The 20,998-nt window shown below is 46.3% G+C and overlaps 1 protein-coding gene across 3 annotated transcripts in view; it reads right to left on the bottom strand.

Annotated features, from left to right (window-relative positions):
• LOC134980384 (SLAM family member 5-like) overlaps window positions 1-20,998 on the bottom strand; it is a 74,861-nt gene that overhangs the window by 9,568 nt on the left and 44,295 nt on the right. For all 3 annotated transcript variants that reach the window (XM_063947185.1, XM_063947186.1, XM_063947187.1), the window contains exons 2-5: window positions 17,595-17,918; window positions 12,691-12,972; window positions 12,380-12,496; window positions 8,344-8,426 (exon numbers count right to left, since the gene is read on the bottom strand). In XM_063947185.1, the coding sequence (XP_063803255.1) occupies window positions 8,344-8,426; window positions 12,380-12,496; window positions 12,691-12,972; window positions 17,595-17,918 (806 nt within the window). The remainder of the gene's footprint in view (window positions 1-8,343; window positions 8,427-12,379; window positions 12,497-12,690; window positions 12,973-17,594; window positions 17,919-20,998) is intronic.

The following is a 20,998-nucleotide window of genomic DNA, read 5'->3' as shown; positions in this document are numbered from 1 at the left end:
CTGGCACTGTGGGGGCATCTGTATACCTGGCACTGTGGGGGGCATTTGTGGATCTGGCACTGTGGGGGCATTTGTATACCTGGCACTGTGGGGGCATCTGTATACCTGGCACTGTGGGGGCAATTGTTTACCTGGCACTGTGGGGGCAATTGTTTACCTGGCACTGTGGGGGCATCTGTATACCTGGCACTGTGGGGGGCATTTGTGGATCTGGCACTGTGGGGGCATTTGTATACCTGGCACTGTGGGGGCAATTGTTTACCTGGCACTGTGGGGGCAATTGTTTACCTGGCACTGTGGGGGCAATTGTTTACCTGGCACTGTGGGGGCATCTGTATACCTGGCACTGTGGGGGCATTTGTATACCTGGCACTGTGGGGGCATTTGTATACCTGGCACTGCACTATCGGGGGCATATAATGTAAATTTCGGCTCATACCGGGTGCTGTAATGTGAATTTTGTCTCATACTGTGTGGTATAATGTGAAAGGGGCAGCAGTACTAGATAGTATAAGGGGTCCTACTATTGTGGTGCATAATGCGTATAAGGGGTGTATGGTGTGGTAAATTACACTGAAAACCACACCCCCTTTTGAGTGACCACACCCCCTTTGAGTGGCCACGCCCCCTTTTCCGGAGCGCGCGCTTCATTACAAGCCTCACATTTCCATACCCCCACTTAAAAATTTCCACTTCAACCACTGGTTGTGTATATTTTAATAGAGAATGATGTACGCCTGTATGTTGTTAGAATATTAATTATATTTGTAAGAACATAGACTAATAAGTGGGAGGAGTCAGGAATAGTAAGGGGAGGAGTCACAGAGGTGGGCCTGTGTGCTTCAAAAATGCCAGGACCTATTTTTAGTCCCAGTCCGGCCCTGCCTCTACTATTGCCTGGCCACACCCTTAAGCATGGGCCCCTACCACTGCATTTCCCCCGTGGGCCCTTCTTGCCCCAGTCCGACACTGGCACCTGCTGTAGGGGTGGGGCAAACTTCAATGGTGTGATGGTGGCGTATAAGGGCGATTCGGGTAAACAGATATACACAGGGGCAGAGGGATGTAGCGGCAGTTGCATAAAGATGTAGATGGGCGACTGCCAATAGATGCTACGGCCTGCACCTTTGCGTGTGGCGCAGAGTCAGGCCCTAAGTGTGACGGAAATTTGGACTTCATACTATTCAACAACATAGGACGTGACCTGTTTTTCACAGAGGGGAACTCTTCTACAGTGTTCCTTTCAGTGGCATGCTCTTGGACATGAAGTCAGGGCTGACAGTGTCTAGTCATCTGACATAGAGAGCGACCTCCACAAACCACTTTATCCTCATTTACTAAGAATTACAAGGGAAATACTGATGGACACAGCAGTGAGAAGGAGACTCTGTGGGTAGACGGAGATAAGAATTAAGGGGAAGTGTGTTAGATCACATGCACATTGAAGACAACGCTAGATAGAGTAAAGGGCTTTAACCTGTGCCGTAACAGAATCTTAGAGGCACGTTCGCTTCTGTTAGAGGGATCCTGTGGCACAGTGGTCAGCATAGCTGCCTCTCAGCACTGGGACTACTAGTGTGATATTGATGACTGCTGTGTCACCTGAAAACATGGTGCTGCTGTAAGTGTCAATACTAAACATGATGGTTGTGGCTGTGGACGGTAAAACAGTGGGCGGGGCAGCTTGCCGCGTGAGGCCACGCGGATTCCGGAATTACCATAAAATAATAAATCTGGCTGCAGCTGCCATCCGCACTTACAGGCGCTTTGAGTGCGACTCAGTGGTTCTCAGTCCAGTCCTCAGGTGCTCTCAACAGGTTATGTTTTCTGGATTTCTCTAATGCATCGGTGAGTTCATCTATTTTGCCGGCTCAGTAATAGTCCCACCTTTTTTAAAACCTCTGAAATCCTGAAAACATGACCTGCTGGGGGTCCTTGAGAACCACTGCCTCAGATCTTTTCTGGAAAGTGTTGCATAATATAGCTGCACGCATTAGGTCTACGGTCGATAAGTCAAGCCCATATGGTGACAGGCACTAGGTCAACATGGACTAAAGGTTGACACTGGAAAAGGTCAAAAGCTGCAAAAGGTCAACAGGATCAAAGGCCGACATGGCAATGGTCAATACAAAAATGATCGACACAATGCGCCTAATTCTGAGCTGATTGCAGCAGCAAATTTGTTAGCAGTTGGGCAAAACCATGTGCACTGCAGGGGGGCAGATGTAACATGTGCAGAGAGAGTTAGATTTGGGTGGGGTGTATTCAAACTGAAATCTAAATTGCAGGGTAAAAATAAAGCAGCCAGTATTTACCCTGCACAGAAACAAAATAACCCACCCAAATCTAACTCTCTCTGTACATGTTATATCTGCCCCCCCCCCCCCCCCTGCAGTGCACATGGTTTTGCCCAATTGCTAACAAACTTGCTGCTGCGATCAACTCAGAATTACCCCCAATAGCTTTTATTTTTTCATTTTTGGGGTTAGTGTAGATAGTTTTGGAATCTGGGACTGCCAACTGTTGAAACGCTTCGCCTCACGGGCTCGCTTTGCTGGCCACATTTCGGACACAGTGTCTCGCTCCGTTCCGCTTTGGTCGGCACAAGGTTACTAAAGGTTATGATTTATAACATGGATAGTCAAGGAAGGAAAAAGTAAAAAAAATGAACCCCCCCAAAATGCGTTGACTAGTGTCCTGTTGACCAAATGAACCATTTCCAGTGTCGACATGTCATATGTTGACATTTTGTCCATGTCAACAATATGGGGTTGACCTAATGACTGTAAGTCGACCAATAGTCTGGATTCATCACAGACTAATCACAGAGCTATATCAGTACACCGAGCACTATAGTAGTATTTATCTGTTTCCTGGAAAATGAAAGGTTTATGGGAAAGGAGCCTGTTCCTCACAGCAGATAACCGCTGAGTAAGTGACTCGTGAGGTAGGAGAAGAGGAGGCTGAGTGGAAACAGAGCACGGCATTAATGTAATGGCCCATTATGCAGACTGAATCACTGATTACATGTAGCTGATTTGCAGGCTAAGGGGTATATTCAGAGTTGATCGCAGCAGCAAATTTGTTAGCAGTTGGGCAAAACCATGGCCCTCATTCCGAGTTGTTCGCTCGCAAGCTGCTTTTAGCAGCTTTGCACACGCTAAGCCGCCGCCTACTGGGAGTGAATCTTAGCTTATCAAAATTGCGAACGAAAGATTCGCAATATTGCGAAAAGACTTCTCTGTGCAGTTTCTGAGTAGCTCGAGACTTACTCTGCCAGTGCGATCAGTTCAGTGCTTGTCGTTCCTGGTTTGACGTCACAAACACACCCAGCGTTCGCCCAGACACTCCTCCGTTTCTCCAGCCACTCCCGCGTTTTTCCCAGAAACGGTAGCGTTTTTTCAAACACTCCCATAAAACGGCCAGTTTCCGCCCAGAAACACCCACTTCCTGTCAATCTCACTCCGATCACCAGAACGAAGAAAAAACCTCGTAATGCCGTGAGTAAAATACCTAACTGCATAGCAAATTTACTAGGCGCAGTCGCAGTGCGAACATTGCGCATGCGCAGTTAGCGGAAAATCGCTGCGATGCGAAGAAAATTACAGAGCGAACAACTCGGAATGACCACCCATGTGCACTGCAGGAGAAGATGTAACATGTGCAGAGAGAGTTAGATTTGGGTGGGGTGTGTTCAAACTGAAACCTAAAATGCAGTGTAAAAAAGAAAGCAGCCAGTATTTACCCTGCACAGAAACAAAATAACCCACCCAAATCTAACTCTCTCTGCACATGTTATATCTGCAGTGCACATGGGGGGTAATTCCAAGTTGATTGCAGCAGGATTTTTGTTAGCAATTGGGCAAAACCATGGCCCTCATTCTGAGTTGTTCGCTCGCAAGTGAATTTTAGCAGATTTGCTCATGCTAAGCCGCCGCCTACTGGGAGTGAATCTTAGCATCTTAAAATTGCGAACGATGTATTCGCAATATTGCGATTACACACCTCGTAGCAGTTTCTGAGTAGCTTCAGACTTACTCGGCATCTGCGATCATTTCACTGCTTGTCGTTCCTGGTTTGACGTCACAAACACACCCAGCGTTCGCCCAGACACTCCCCCGTTTCTCCGGCCACTCCTGCGTTTTTTCCGGAAACGGTAGCGTTTTTTCCCACACGCCCATAAAACGGCCTGTTTCTGCCCAGTAACACCCATTTCCTGTCAATCACATTACGATCGCCAGAACGATGAAAAAGCCGTGAGTAAAATTCCTAAGTGCATAGCAAATTTACTTGGCGCAGTCGCAGTGCGGACATTGCGCATGCGCATTAAGCGGAAAATCGCTGCGATGCGAAGATTTTTACCGAGCGAACAACTCGGAATGACCACCCATGTGCACTGCAGGGGAGGCAGATATAACATGTGCAGAGAGAGTTAGATTTGGGTGGGGTGTGTTCAATCTGCAATCTAATTTGCAGTGTAAAAATGAAGCAGCCAGTATTTACCCTGCACAGAAACAAAATAACCCACCCAAATCTTGGAATTACCCCCATGGTTTTGCCCAATTGCTATCAAAAATCCTGCTGCGATCAACTTGGAATTACCCCCGTGGTTTTGCCCAACTGCTAACAAATTTGCTGCTGTGATCAACTCTGAATTACCCCCTAAATCTTGTTAGTGGTGTGCCAGTGTACTTTTCCCATGGCATAAATGGTCAGCGGTGCTAGTAAACGTGACAAGATGAAGGTGGATCATTCATTGAGATTAAAGATTTTAGCCAGCTGGACATTTACCTCTCATCAGACTGTGCATTTTTATACTATTACTACTGATATTGTGTGTTTGTGTTTGTGTATACAGATATATTAATTTTGGCAGGATCTTGGATGCTCTTTAGATGCCATTCGCCCCTCAGCCAAGGGCAGATTCGGGAGGGGTAATACAATTGGTCCCACCTCACCTCATGCAGGCGGAGGAGGCCACACAGCCCAGCACACAGCAGCAGGAGCTGGGCTGGGAAGACAGGTAAGAAGGGGACAGTGGAGCTGCGCCCCCTTCTTACCTGAGATTAGCACCCACTCCCCCCTCCTCTAAGTGCTCCGGTTGACACCATATCTGTGATTGGATGTCTTGACCATGAAATATGAAAAGTTGCTGTGAGTGCTGGAAGCCACAGAAAGTGCGGTGGAGTGGGGCAGCACTGTATGCACACCCCTACGCACTCACACTTCAGCATTCGCTTGAATTAATTAAAATCACTATAGTGATCATTCCGAGTTGATCGCTCGTTATTTTTTTTTCGCAACGGAGCGATTAGTCGCTAATGCGCATGCGCGATGTCCGCAGTGCGACTGCGCCAAGTAAATTTGCTATGAAGATTGGTAATTTACTCACAGCATTACGAGGTTTTTTCTTCGTTCTGGAGATCGGAGTGTGATTGACAGGAAGTGGGTGTTTGTGGGCGGAAACTGGCCGTTTTATGGGAGTGTGTGAAAAAACGCTACCGTTTCTGGGAAAAACGCGGGAGTGGCTGGAGAAACGGAGGAGTGTCTGGGCGAACGCTGGGTGTGTTTGTGACGTCAAACCAGGAACGACAAGCACTGAACTGATCGCACTGGCAGAGTAAGTCTCGAGCTACTCAGAAACTGCACAGAGAAGTATTTTCGCAATATTGCGAATCTTTCGTTCGCAATTTTGATAAGCTAAGATTCACTCCCAGAGGGCGGCGGCTTAGCGTGTGCAAAGCTGCTAAAAGCAGCTAGCGAGCAAACAACTCGGAATGAGGGCCTATGTGTGGGATGTACTAAGTGACATCGCCGCTGATCGTCATTCTGCGTAGGCACAGAGTGACGGGGGCGGCAGCAGGGCAAGTTGGGAGGGATCCGTGGGACCCGTGTATAACCCTGGTTTAATCCAAGGTTGAAATTCTGGGTTTGCTCCACCCGAGTTATATCACTTTGGTGCTTTCACACTGCCCCTCGACCTGGAAATAACCCAGGTTATTTTGGTGATGTGAAAGGAGTAGTCTGTCCCACCCTTAACATAAGGTCAGAAGCTGAAAGGCTGCACGTGTTCAGTGGGGGTCATTCCGAGTTGATCGTAGCTTTGCTAAATTTAGCACAGCTACGATCATTTACACTGACATGCGGGGGGGGGGGGGGGGAACCCAGCACAGGGCTATTCCGCCCCGCATGTCAGTGAGAGAGTTAGATTTGGGTGGGGTGTGTTCAAACTGAGACCTAAATTGCAGTGTGCAAAGGCATCACACAGCGGCGATGCCTCTGCACTTCAGGAGTAGCTCCCGACCAGGGCAGCTTTAGCGTGCAGCCGTCGCGGCCCGCCCCCCTGTTCGGTCCGGCCACGCCTGCGTTGGCCGAACCCCGCCTACAAAACGACGGCCAAACGCCGCCGTTTCGCCCCCTACCACCCAGCGACCGCCTATGCCTGTCAATCAGGCTGAGGCAATCGCAGTCCTGCCACGGCCTTCGGCCGTCTGGCATGCGCCGGTGCACTACGGCGCATGCGCAGTAGAGACCCGTTCACTCGGCTGCGATAAACAGCAGCGAGCGAACGGGTCAGAATGACCCCCCATGACTGCTCTTTTATAAGTGCATACAGATGTGTCCGTCTTTAACTATCTGGATATAACATGTACCCCCTTCACACAGAGATCCATATTACCGGGTAAAGAACTTTTACCTGGTAATTTGCAGATCAACATGGGTCCTTTTTCTGTGTAAAAGGGTCAACCCGGGTCAAAGACCACGGCAATTACAACCCAGGTTGACACTTTCACAGAGGAGAAATACCTGGGCTGATTCGCAAATTACTGGGTAGAAATGCTTCACCTGGTAATTTGCTTTCCTGGGGGGTAAGGCTGGGACCGGCAAAATGACCCAGAACTCCAATGCCGGTTCAAAGCCATGAATTCTTTTTGGTGTGAAAGTGGTATTATGCTGGCCATACACTTGTGCGATGCCCCGCGACGCGACATTGCGGGTCATCGCACCGGCAGTTCAGGTGCGAGGAAATCGCACCTGAATTGCCAAAGTGATTACCATGTGATCATGCGATAGATCGCATGGTAATCACGTGATGGGCACATCACCGCCTAGTGGGAAAGGCCTCTGGCCACTCCCGGCGGGTGCCCATCACACATCGCAGTGCGATATATCTCATGTGGGCTTAAAACCACATGCGATCGCACTGCAATGCGAGAAATATTAAGTGCAGCACATAATATCTTGAGACGCGATATTCGACCGGCGTGCCCGCGCATCGCGTCTCAAGGTACCTAAAATGTGCATACAATCCTTCGATTTCTCTCACAGATGTGGTCGAAATCGAAGGATAGCACCGATTATCTCATAAGTGTATGGGCACCATAAGACTGATCAGCTTTGTATGATGTGCCAATGAAGAAGAAAACAACTAAATCTCATGAAAATATCTTCACTCCTGAAAAGGTGTCACGAGCTAGTACTATGGGGGTAATTCCAAGTTGATCGCAGCAGGAAATTTTTTTAGCAGTTGGGCAAAACCATGTGCACTGCAGGGGGGGCAGATATAACATGTGCAGAGAGAGATAGATTTGGGTGGGGTGTGTTCAATCTGCAATCTAAATTGCAGTGTAAAAATAAAGCAGCCAGTATTTACCCTGCACAGAAACAAAATAACCCACCCAAATCTAACTCTCTCTGCACATGTTATATCTGCCCCCCTGCAGTGCACATGGTTTTGCCCAACTGCTAAAAAATTTCCTGCTGCGATCAACTTGGAATTACCCCCTATATTCTATAGAACTATTGTGCGACACCTTATCACAAAATAGAACAAATCCATGCAAATGTCCGTCTGGAAGGATAGTTAAATGAAGACAATACATATCTGTATCTTGACAATGGATACACAGATACTACATACAACACCAGTGTTCAGTACCTGTAAATCCCACTTGCAAAACCATTATCACCTTAAACAGCACAACTCTGCAAATTGCCATACGATGGGGTTTATTCATGAAGCAGCGAAAAGAGTGGAGAAGTGAGCCAGTGGAGAAGTTGTCCATGGCGACCAATCAGTGTTGAGGTAACATTTATAAAATGCATTCTATAAAATTATACGTAGCAGCCGATTGGTTGCCATGGGACCTTCTCCACTGGCTCACTTCTCCACACTTTTAACTGCTTCATGAATAGACCCCCCATATCCATTTATATTTGCAAAATGGTGACAAAAAATTGTACCCAATACACCCACTTCTGGATGAAGCACCCCTTATTTGGCTCGCAATTCTGAACTCTCCTGCTTAAATCCTGACAGCTGCGAGGTGGGTTGTTTCTCACCTGATGATCCAGATCCTCTCTAGTACTCGTCACTTCAATGTACAGTGTTTCCCCAATTCTGTTTTCAGTTGGGTTTTGGAATTCTGGTAAAACAATAAAACATAATTACTACAGAAGAGTCATATACCTACAAACCAGTTATCAACACACAGGGCCTCATATAGTAAACAGATTGCAATTCCCATTCTTGTAATGGGAAATACGATCTACCAGAATTTACTAATGGGAATTGTTAAAAATACCAGGGGGGAGCCCTGCGATAACGCTATCTGGAGATGGCGTTACCCTGTTCCCAACTCCTGCTCTGCTCTGACAGGCAGAACAGAACTGGGAGCCGGCCCCTGTGATCTAAATAGACCACAAGCTGATCACTGTAAAAGATAATAGTTAAAAATAATAATTTTTGTGCAGAATCACAGGGACAGTTTTCTCCCAAGCTCTATCCCCTGCATGCGATAACTGAGATACATCCCGGGGATGTATTCAATTATCGCATTGCGGATTGGGGTGAATTTATTACATCCAATCCACATCTGAGATGCGGATTGCGATAACCATGCCCCTTAGTGTTAAGGGGGGCACACACGGAGAGATCCGTTCTTAAAATTTGACTAGATTGCTTAGATTTTAAGTATGGATCTCTGGTGTGTATTCCCCCCAGCGATAGCGATGCGCAGCCCTGCGCATCGCTATCGCCGGTGCTAGATTGGCCTGCATGCAGTCACAATCTAGCACATCACTCATTTCAAGGATCAAAACAAAATGGTAAGAGGGTAGGGGTTTTTAAAATATGCGTTCAGATTTAGAGATGCTCCTGCACAGAGCCGGCCCTAACCAATATGATGCCCTAGGCAAGATTTTGGCTGGTGCCCCCTAGCACCGCCGCTAGTTCTGCACGAGATGCCTGGCATGAGTCAGCTGGCAGCTCTGCTAACGTCGGGCACCTTTTGTTTATGAAAATGCATATTATTTGCTTTACTACATGGCTAGGATGCACAAGCAGCTTCTGCTGATTAAAATTATATGCAGCATGCCTATATTCTGTGTGCGACTGCAGCTGTATCTGCATACGAAATGCTACATTACAGTGATTTCCAGGAATACACGCAACGTAGCAATTTGTATGCAGATATAGCCGCAGTCACACACAGAATATAGGCATGCTGCATATCATTTTAATCAGCAGAAGCTGCTGGTGCCCCTAAGCATACCAAATGCCGTCGGCATTTGCCTAGAATGCCTATGCCTAAGGCCGGCTCTGCTCCTGCAGAGACTGTCATATGAGAGTTCATCTCTGTACTGTAATATATGTGCGTCTGTACTGTGCATGCTAACAAAAACGCCCCACGCTTGAATCCATGAGCCAATTTGGTTGTAGCAGGGGCTTATGTTTACTACTGCTTAGAGAAGCAGCATGGAGGAGGGAAGGTGTGTGAAAGCATAGGCTGGGTACAGTATGAGTACAGTATGTTCTAGTAATTGCAGCAGAGCCTGTACTGGACACAGAGACACATTAGCGTCCGCCAGGAGCCGTCTCTCTCTTGGAGCTAGGCTTAAAGGCAGAATCTTTTGATTGGTTAATTGCAGCTGGACCCCTCCCACTGTATGTAAATGTTGCTCTGGCTGCATATGAAGCTGCGGGCATCTATTTGTGCTACTTAAGAGAGGAATTCATTGGAAATGCAGCAATTCATTGATTTTGAAAGGGGAAAACAATGGATGTTTGTTTGATATGTTGATTTTTTATTTGTACCTGTTTTTGGTGGCAATTCAGAGTTGATCGCAGCAGCAAATTCGTTAGCAGTTGGGCAAAACCATGTGCACTGCAGGGGGGGCAGATATAACATGTGCAGAGAGAGTTAGATGTGGGTGGGTATTTTGTTTCTGTGCAGGGTAAATACTGGCTGCATTATTTTTACACTGCAATTTAGATTTCAGATTGAACACACCCCACCCAAATCTAACTCTCTCTGCACATGTTATATCTGCCCCCCCTGCAGTGCACATGGTTTTGCCCAACTGCTAACAAATTTGCTGCTGCGATCAACTCTGAATTACCCCCTTTGTTTTGTTCACACAGTAAATGAGACTTTCACATTTATTAATAACACTGCACAGAAACTGTATTAGCTTTTGCTAGAACACCGCCATACCACATTCCCTGGCATAACCACGGGCATATACTGTACTACTGATTTTTCCTGGCATCGGCCCGGAGTGAATACTGCAGTTACAGAGCTGGGCACATATTATATGCACAGAATTGCGTCTTTTTGGATTAATTTTCAAGCTGACCTTTTGGCCTAAAATACGTCCAAGTCTACATGAGCCCCAGAGTTGTGAATGTCCCAGCACAGCTCTAATTCACTGAGTAAGAATAAGGCAGCTACTATTGTGTTCTACATGCAAAGCAGCCAGTAATTTCCCTGTAGGCCAGAACAAGGGGAACAAAACATTTGCATTGCAGCTAGGATTGTCCAGGAACCAATTTGCATTTTTTGTTGTTGCTTTGGCTATCTCTCTATGGGCCAGATGTACTAAGCCTTAATAAGTGATAAAGTGGAGAGTCATAAAGTACCAGTCAATCAGCTCCTACCTGCCATGTCACAGACCCTGTTTGAAAAATGACAGTTAGGAGCTGGTTGGCTGGTAATATTCATAGTTGCCTACCCTCCCGCATTCTGCAGGAGACTCCCTGAAATAGTAGCAATCTCCCTGACTCCCTTAGTAGACCATCAATCTCCCTGATTGCACCTTACCACCATTATGTACTGTAGCTGTTACATTCTTGGAGGGGGGGGGGAAAGAAATCAGAGATACATACATTCAAATGGGATCATCAGTGCCACTTTCCTGCATTGGTTATAAGGCACAATGATCCCTATGGCTACATGCATTTTACATAAGGTTTCTCGTGGCCACTTACAGTATATGGAACCTCTTGTTGAACACAATCCACAAACAAATCCTGAAAAATATCAGTGTCCTTTACTTACTTACTAACTTTGGGTAAGTAAGTAAGTAAAAGACTAACTTTGGGTGTAAGTCATTTTGTATGACACGCCTCTCAGATGTAGCAGGACACGTCCACTCTGATAGGTGTTACTTTCACAATCTCCTGAAATGCTTTTCCAAAAGTAGGCAAGTATGAGTTTATCACTCTCCATTTTATCACTTGTCAAGGCTTAGTACATCTGGCCCCAAATGATGCACTATAAGTGGATTATCATGCTTTAATAGGAAAGAGGAAGAGAGTGCACTCTGTTTTGCTGTTTGTCTCTTTTAGCCTATTAAATTCCCCCCATTGTTCCTCATGTCTCACCTTATACCCCAGGTCTCAAGTTTTCTCTGTGTGACATCGGGCTATACAGTAACGAATTTCTAGTGAATTAATAGCATACTTGACTACAGTGCCATTAAGTAGGTCTGCGCAAGTGTCGACACAGCCCCATGGCACCTGCATTTACTGTAGCTTGCAGGAAGCCAGGAACAGCAGCCTGAACCTTGTAGAATCATAGTGCACTCCATATACTCACCCTGCTGCTGGTAGTGTTGCCTGCAGCATCCTTAGGAGGGCGCTCATAGCACTCCTCTTATAGGCGGTCCCAGCAACTTGTAGTGTTGCACAGAGCATCCTCAGGATGCTGTTAGCACTCCTCTTATAGGTGGTCTCGGAAGCTCTGCACCCTCAATGTGACATCATAACATCACCTGTTTGGGGGTGGGGCCTGCAGAGTGTGTATTTTGGCCCTGCGTGTTTACTCTGGGATACTCCCGAGTTTCCTCAATATATTAGGATACTCCTATTTCCCCAGCATATAGTTATTTTAGTGACTTCCTAATTCATAGTGGCTTGGGGTAAAAGGGGTATTACTGATCTCAGCTCTTATATTATATCTCAATGGCTGCACTTGTCACTTTCACAGACAGCGGAAACTACGCATAGAATGCTATAAACTCTCAGTTTCTTGAAATTGTTTCCGCAATTCATGGTCCATTAATGTGTGACCAGCCTTTTTAGTGTGAACATATCTACCTTTTCTTCTTTTCATTCTTGGTATACAAATCTTCATTATTACCATTATTACAAGAACAATCGATATGCAAGAAACGATGATCACAATAACATGATGGTTGCGATGGCCCTCCATAGCTGTAACGAGAAAATGTCAGGTATGAGTTGGATGTAAGAGCTTGTTTCGTATAGAGCTGCATTTGGCGTCACACTCTTTCTTGGGGCCTGATTTTGAGTTCCGCACAGATGCGGCTGGGATTTTGCTAATGATCTGCAATCTACTCTAGGAAGCTGCTTACACAGAAGATCTAGATGTGCTCTATTCTTCTCACCTAATAAATTACATTCCTTCTGTATGTGGAGAGAGACATTCTTCTGATCTGCTGGGTTGTGTACTACACACAGGAGCTCCATGTCCCAGTACTCCGGCCGCAGTGACACCTGGGTGGTGGCACCATTATTATACAGGTAATGCTCAGAGTTGTTGTGTCTGTATCTCCAGTTGTAGGACAAGGCTGATGTGTTTGATGGGACGGAACAATAAAAAGTAACATTGCACCAGTCACTGGTTACAGACTTCCCTTCAGCCCTTATATCTAGAATTGGAACCGGCTCTGTAATCAGAATAAAACACAAGGACAGTCTGAAATGATCCAAATAATCTCATCGCAAACATCAATATCTAAGAATATAATGATCATTGTAAGGCAGCCAGTTAATAGGATCATTTCCTCCTGCGGGGATGCGGTTATTTGACCGCTGGTTGGGAGACCGCCTATCACTATACCGACACTGGAATCCCAAGTGGGGGAAAGCACAACAGTCAGCATGCCGACTCACAGGGACTATCCCCACTCGTGGGTGTCCACGACACCCATAGAGTGGGAACAGAACCTGTGGGGAGTGCAGCGAGCCTGCAAGGGGCTTCGTTGTGCTCGCCCCCCATGCTGGCCATCTAAAACTCAGGTTCCCGGTGTCGGTATGGTGACCGACGGTCTCCCAACTGCCGGTCACCTGAACCACACGGCTCCTGGGCTAGGAACTGGTATCCAAGATGCAACTGTTCAGGAAAACATGCTGCAATCACTTTATGGAGCTGATTTCTCTCTACACGCTGGTATCCCAGGAGTGTACCTCACACCCTGCACCCATTACAGATACACCACTGGGTGACAGAGATAGGACCTAGGCCTATATTGGTAACGAGTTTATATACAGTGTCTTTTGTCACACCCCACCCCCATATTCTGTACATTTGCAGAATGGTGCTGGAGAAGCCAGTGGGTGAAAGCATCTGCATGAATTTAGGAAGAGAACCGTCTCTTTCCTGCTTGTATCCAGTGCAGACATGCAGAGATGGCGTTATGTAAGTCTTTGCCTTTCTATTTTATATAAATATCATTCCTGTGAAGCCAGCATTGCTACCTATGGGGGTTTCCGTAATGTGATAATGGAAAAGAAAATCTGTCATTTCTCCACACTTTTCCCTTTACTAAATGAGGAGAGGTGATAGTTTTGGCTTTCTCCTGCTATAATGCTGGAGAAAAGCCTTTTATTAGTTTATTAAATACTGTAGAGCTCTCAGTTTGTGTCTGGTATTTGCATCATTAATTTGCATTTATAATCCTGTATATCCTGATTTGGATGTCTCATGCGGAATATTCATATTTATTTCTGCAAGCTCTGATCCCTGCAACACAGGCCGTTAAATTGTCTGGAAATCTGCCTGTTGCCTTCCAGCCACTGAGGTCCTGTAAGCTGAACTATTATTATTATTTATTTATTTATGTTTGCTTTGCACAGCTGTTCACATATTAAACCTCCTATCAACATATATCAATCATTAATATAAGCATTTAATACTAAATAATAAACAGCACAGAGACTTATAGGCCCTACACACTTGCCGATGTTTCCAATTTGGATGATGTTCATTTTCAACAATTAACGACCATCATCCAAATTGGTTTGCTATGCTAAACGAGGGAAAACCAACGATGCATGACTGCGGGGCAGCGCATCGTTCATTGGTGCATACACACTGAGCGATTTGAACAATTTATCATTCATTACTGAACGAGATCATTTATATCGCTTATACCCATCGGCAAGTGTGTAGGGCCCATTAAGCTGGGCCTACATTGTACAGTTATCTTGCAGGTCATCTCGCTGGTTGGAATGAAAATCTGGCAAAGGATGAGAGCACATGACCGTTTGCTCCCAATCACTGGAAAATAGACAAAACCTGTTGTTCAGACAAATTGGTTAAATCACTGATTTAGCCTTCAGGAGGGGAGGGGTAGGGTTAGGCTGCGGGTGGGTAGGGTTAGGCAGCGGGAGGGGAGGGTTAGGATTAGGCTGCGGGAGGGGAGAGGTAGGGTTAGGCTGCGGGAGGGGAGGGGTAGGATTAGGTTGCCAGAGGGTAGGGATAGGTTTAGGCTGCAGGGGGGGGGGGGGTAGGGTAAGGCTGCGGGAGGGGTATGATTAGGCTGCGGGAGGGTAGGGTTAGGCTGCGGGAGGGGAGGGGTAGGATTAGGCTGCCAGAGGGTAGGGATAGGGTTAGGCTGCAGGGGGGAAGGGGTAGGGTTAGGCTGCAGGGGGGGTAGGGATAGGCTGCGGGAGGGGAGGGGTATGATTAGGCTGCGGGAGGGTAGGGGTAGGGTTAGGCTGCGGGAGGGGAGGGATAGGATTAGGCTGCGGGAGGGGAGGGGTAGGGTTAGGCTGCGAGTGGGTAGGGGTAGGGTTAGGCTGTGGGAGAGGAGGGGTAGGATTAGGCTGCGGGAGGGGAGGGGTAGGTTTAGGCTGCAGGAGGGGAAGGGTAGGATTAGGCTGCCAGAGGGTAGGGATAGGGTTAGGCTGCAGGGGGGGAAGGGGTAGGGTTAGGCTGCAGGGGGGGTAGGGTTAGGCTGCGGGAGGGGTGGGGTATGATTAGGCTGCGGGAGGGTAGAGGTAGGGTTAGGCTGCGGGAGGGGAGGGATAGGATTAGGCTGCGGGAGGGGAGGGGTAGGGTTAGGCTGCGAGTGGGTAGGGGTAGGGTTAGGCTGTGGGAGGGGAGGGGTAGGGTTAGGCTGCGAGTGGGTAGGGGTAGGGTTAGGCTGTGGGAGAGGAGGGGTAGGATTAGGCTGCGGGAGGGGAGGGGTAGGGTTAGGCTGCAGGAGGGGAAGGGTAGGAGTAGGCTGCAGGAGAGGGTGGTTAGGGTGAAAATGTTTACTAAGAACTGATGGTATTTTGACCATTAGGATGCCACTGTCGACATCCTGAACATCGGGATTTCGTACCCAACCCGCAGTAAGTGGTGGGATGTATCACATTCAAAATGTGATGCTTGATACATTCCTTCCCCAGTGCATATTTCCCAGCATGACCCTCTCCAGGAGGGACACAATGCTCTGCTCCAGGACTTCCCTCTTAATTTATGATTGTCATCACCTCTGCTGAAACACCTTTCTTATCCATTAACCTGTAAATCACAGGTGATGGCAATTATAAATTAAGAAATAAATCCAGAGGCAGAGCATTTTGTCCCTCCTGGAGAGGGTTGTGTTGGGAGGTATGCTAGTGCCTCATACCATTCCTCTACTTTTATACATCTCCTTTCTCTGGCACTTCCCCCTCTCCCTAACTATATTCCCTATTTAGTGTTTATAATAAACTATAAAAGACTCCAAGATATTCTTGTGTTTACAGTATGTATACGCTCTGCCAGAATATCACTGTGGTTTCCTATCCTCCTGGGTGGTCTCGTATTTTCTTCTCTACTTGTAAACTTACTTACTTACATCCATGCTCTATGATTAATACTTATGAGCTCTTTCACATTTACAAGTGAAACTGCTCTACTGTATAATGTATGTAAAGATAACGTTTCCTGACTGCTCTGAAACACTCCTGCATTTCTAACACAGAGTTGTTGAGATCCCAGGACATTTAGATGGAATGGGATGTAGGTCGGTCACACATACCCAACCCGATGGAACAATGGTAAGCATGTTATAGATCCGGAAACTTGCTCAGTAATTTGGAAGGTATGATTTACTGCTGGTGATTATTTAATACTTAACAAAATTACCATACACTTTCTTTAAATTAAAAATATAATTGATATTAAATGACTGATACAGTACTATATTTTTTATTAATTAGGGCCATAGTAATCATTTGATGATGATAGCATGTGCACGCCATAACCATTGTAGTGCCACAAGTGTGCAACAATATTAGTGTTTTAATCATTGCAACATTTGTATATCTGTGTGAGTCTGATCCTGTATACATTAGCGTTTCTATAATGGGTGCAGTGTTTGCGGTACACATGGGCCCCCCCCTGAGTCCAGGGGGGGGGGGCCATATCACACACACTGCACCTATGTTTAATACTTACCTTTCTAGAGTCCTGCGCCAGGAGCTGCAGCCTTGGCAAATATCACAGCCAAAATGACCGCCGTGCACGTGCAGTAGTGAAATTAGTCTCCGAAACGTAGTGGACGCCATGTTTCCGGAGACCTGCACATGTGCAGTAGACTCTGGCACAATGCCTCTGTTAAAGCGCCCCCTGCCTGTAGACACAGTACTACTGTATGATGCTGAGACTACGGCTTCTTCTCACTCAAAGTTCAGCGTGTCTGCACTGTGAGTGGTGTTTGGCTGCGTCTATGATATGCATAAGATACAAGACTTAAAGAAAAAGACACTATGATACACCAAGATGAACGTTGTATGGTGTACTGAGGCTAGGTGTATGAGGACACATCTGTAAACATTCAATCTAGAATCTGATTGGTTGCTATAGGTGACAGAACTACACTACACCTGTGCATCTTATACATGTGCTTTAATATCATCTATTCATCTGCTGCTTCACGGACATTTTCAAGTCGCAGGACATGAATAATGAATACAGCTTTCAGGGGTAGATGTATGAAGTGGCGACAGATGGGAAGACGGTAATTGCACACGGTAAGTGCGGAAGTTACCGGTTCTCCTCATGTATGAAAGCGGGGTTGTGTGTGGTAAATGACTATGCACCCCTGTCATTATTGTGCTGCTATCTACAAGATCAGTGCCCAAAGGCTAATCCTGATATAAAAGTTTTATTATATTGCTGATAGTATAATAATAACTACAGATGATTAATGACAAACACATGAGAATTCACTGTTTCAGCAGCATCGCAAACTTCTCCAGTTATTGATCATTACTGATTTGTGTAACCTGGTGCCTCTATAACAATACATACCATAGATTGTGATGTTATATGAAAACGTATCTACAGTTCCATCTTCAGTAGTAATTTCTGAAGAGAACATTCCGCTGTCCTCCTCTCTCAGATCCTTAATAGTTACCGTCATTAAGCTGTCCGTCACTTCCAGGCGACCAGAGAACTGAGAGTTATATATGTTATAAGGTGGTTTGCTAGTATCCAGGATTGCTTTTGGGGTTCCATTCTTGCTGTACTTCCAGCTAGCGAAATTTACAGGGCGTGTCTTGTTCCACGGGATAGACATAGTAACAGCTCCGTGCAGCAGTCCGTTCACCTGGACAGGAAGACCAGCTTGACCGCCTATAGGTAGAGAACATTATGTTATTTATTATCCATATCTGGTCCATGATAATAATATTTTACATCTAAGACCCAAATGTAGTAGCCTATGAGTTGAGGCAAGAGCTAAGATCAGGGTCGGACTGGCCCACAGGAGTACAGGGGAAATCCCCAGTGGGCCACATCTCTTCTCCCAATGGCAGGTTTCAGGCAGCACAAATTATACATTGTTACTCTATTACAGGGTCAGTTAGCTGCTAAAGCAGCAGAGCCGGCGAGGCAAGCTAGGCAATTGCCTAGGGCATTTGATATGCCTAGGGGCATCAGCAGCTTCTGCTGATTAAAATAATATGCGGCATGCCTATATTCTGTGTGTAGCATTTCATATGCAGATACAGCCACAGTCTCACACAGTATATAGGCATGCTGCATATCATTTGAATCAGCAGAAGCTGCTTGTACATCCTAGCCACATAGAAGTGCAAATAAGATGCATTTTCATAAAAAAAAATGTGTCCGACATTCGCATCGAGACAAGATTTATGAGGACACATCTGTATCCAAGCAGAGGCAGAGGTCACAGTGTTAGTGGCAGTGTGAGTGCTGTGTGCATGTGAGTGGGTTGGTTGTGCAGTAGTGTTCTGAATATGTGTAAGGAGCATTATGTGCGTCATGTAAAAATGCATTAATAATGTGCAACATATGTGTAAGGGGCACTATGTGTGTCATTATGTGTATAAGGGCATTACTAATGTGCGGCATATGTGTAACAGGGTACTACTGTGTGTGTCATTATGTGTATAGGGGCACTAATAATGTGCAGCAAATGTGTAGGGGGCACTATGTGTGTCATTATGTGTATAAGGGCATTAATAATGTGCGGCATATGTGTAACAGGGTACTACTGTATGTGTCATTATGTGTATAGGGGCACTAATAATGTGCAGCAAATGTGTAGGGGGCACTATGTGTGTCATTATGTGTATAAGGGCATTAATAATTTGCGGCATATGTGTAAGGGACATTATGTGTAAAAGGGCATTACTAAAGGTTGTCATAATGTGTAAGGCACATTATTTTTATAAGGACATTAATAATGTATCTCATATGTGTTAGGGGCATTACTGTGTGGCATTATGTGTTTAAGGTGCTCTACTATGTGGCGTGTATGGAAAGGGCACTACTGTGTCATCTAATGTGAATAAAGAGCAATAGGGTGTTGTGTAATGTGAATAAGGAGCAATTCAGTGTGATGTAATGTGAATAAGGGGCTCTACTGTGAGGAGTAAAGTTTATAAGGTAAAGTGATACTACTGTGGGATGTAATATGAATTATGGAAACTATCGCATGATCAAATGTGAATAAAGTGCAGTACTGTGTGGCGTAATTGGAATTGGGGTTACTATTGTGTGGCCATGCCCCTTGCCAGCAAAAACACACCCCTTTTTGGGCTGTGCGCCAAATGTGCACACTGTTCCTATTTAAAAAATAGGGGGTACAAACACCAAAATAAGGACTGCTATGGATGAGGGGTGATGGTGCTGGGAAAGAAGTGCAAGGTCAGAGGCGGAACCAGCGGTGGTGCTAGGGGCACCAGCCAAAATCTTGCCTAAGGCATCATATTGGTTAAGGCCGGCTCTGTAAAGCAGGAATATGGATCGGATGCACTGACCACGTACTATAGTTTCCATGTTGTCTGTGGGCTGTATACTCTACAGCCCACCCCTAAAGCATGGGCCCCTATCACTGCCTTGCACCAGTGGACCCTTCCTGCCCAAGTCAGACACTGGCTAAGATACTGGTAATACCCCTTTTTTACACTGTAATCCTGGGTCCAGCCCAGGTCACTGAACATGGGTTTCCAGCTGTGTCACATTGGCTTGAAACCCATTCAGACTGGGGCCGAGATATTGGGACGTAGGACCCAATCTGCACAGGTGCAGTACAGGTCCAACGCATGCGCAGTTTAACAAACATCAGAGATTTATGTACATCTCTGCCTTAGTGGCCAGATCGAGAGATGTGCGCTGACCCACCGGTTTCCATACATCTGTGATGTTTTCAGATCTGCGCAGGGTCTGTACTATGCATGCAATGATGGTCACAGTGTCCCCTATGCCGCAGCATGATTGTCACCGCCAGCGTTCCAGAAACAGGGTGTGACAGCCCCGTTTCCTAGGTTACCCAAATGGCTGACGTTCGTGCAGACGATCTGATGCGGGTAATCGGACCCAGCAGCAAATCACAGAAGCCGAGAGGAGGCGTCTATTTACAGAAGGCTCCATTTTCAGCATTTGCATATTTTAGCACAGCCTCTGCGTATTAAGGATATGCATGCTTAAGTCCAGGTGGTTAAATCAAATTGATTGAGGTACTAATTAAAGGCCCCTATAAACCAGGCAGCTGGATTCCCCGTTCTGACGGAACCCCCAATCCGTCTGGTAATCGTGGAAATTCTTAATCGGAATCAGGATTTTTAAAAATATTTAATATTCCAGATTACCCGACCTGGCTGTCATTGCCACTGATGTGCGGAGGCCTTAAGTCACGTGTGCTCATGCAAGGATATCCTTAAAGCCTGGACTGTAATAACGGATTTCTGAAACTCTGCCCTAGGGCCATAGTTCCATTGAGGTTTAAGCAAAGCGGTTCTAAAGGTGCGTACACACCGGGCGATAAAACAGATGTTATCGCTCATTTTCCCACTTCTGAGCGTTATCGTTTGTAATATCGCCCAGAGTATATGCTACGGACGATGAATGATGCCCGGTCCCACGCATTGTTATCGTCCACTGCTGTCGGCTGCGCATACTGCTAGTTTGGACTTATCGTCCAAAATGGCATGCATGGGCCGGCCGCGGCGTGACGTCTTTGAGCAATATTATTAAAGATATCGCTCAATGTGTACACACTATGCCGGCCGCCCGGGAGGGGAGGGAAAACACTAGGCGATATCGCTCGAGGAACATATTGCCTAGTGTGTACCCACCTTAAGATTTGGTGTGCAGCGTGATGTCATGGAGTCTGGAGGTCACCATGTTGTGTGTTTCCAGGGTTTGGTACCACACACTTATAGGAGTTACGTGCATGAGTTAGGACC

This window comes from Pseudophryne corroboree, chromosome 12, assembly GCF_028390025.1.
Source record: "Pseudophryne corroboree isolate aPseCor3 chromosome 12, aPseCor3.hap2, whole genome shotgun sequence".
Taxonomy (NCBI): Eukaryota; Metazoa; Chordata; class Amphibia; order Anura; family Myobatrachidae; genus Pseudophryne; species Pseudophryne corroboree.
This window is presented reverse-complemented; position numbering and strand designations above follow the sequence as displayed.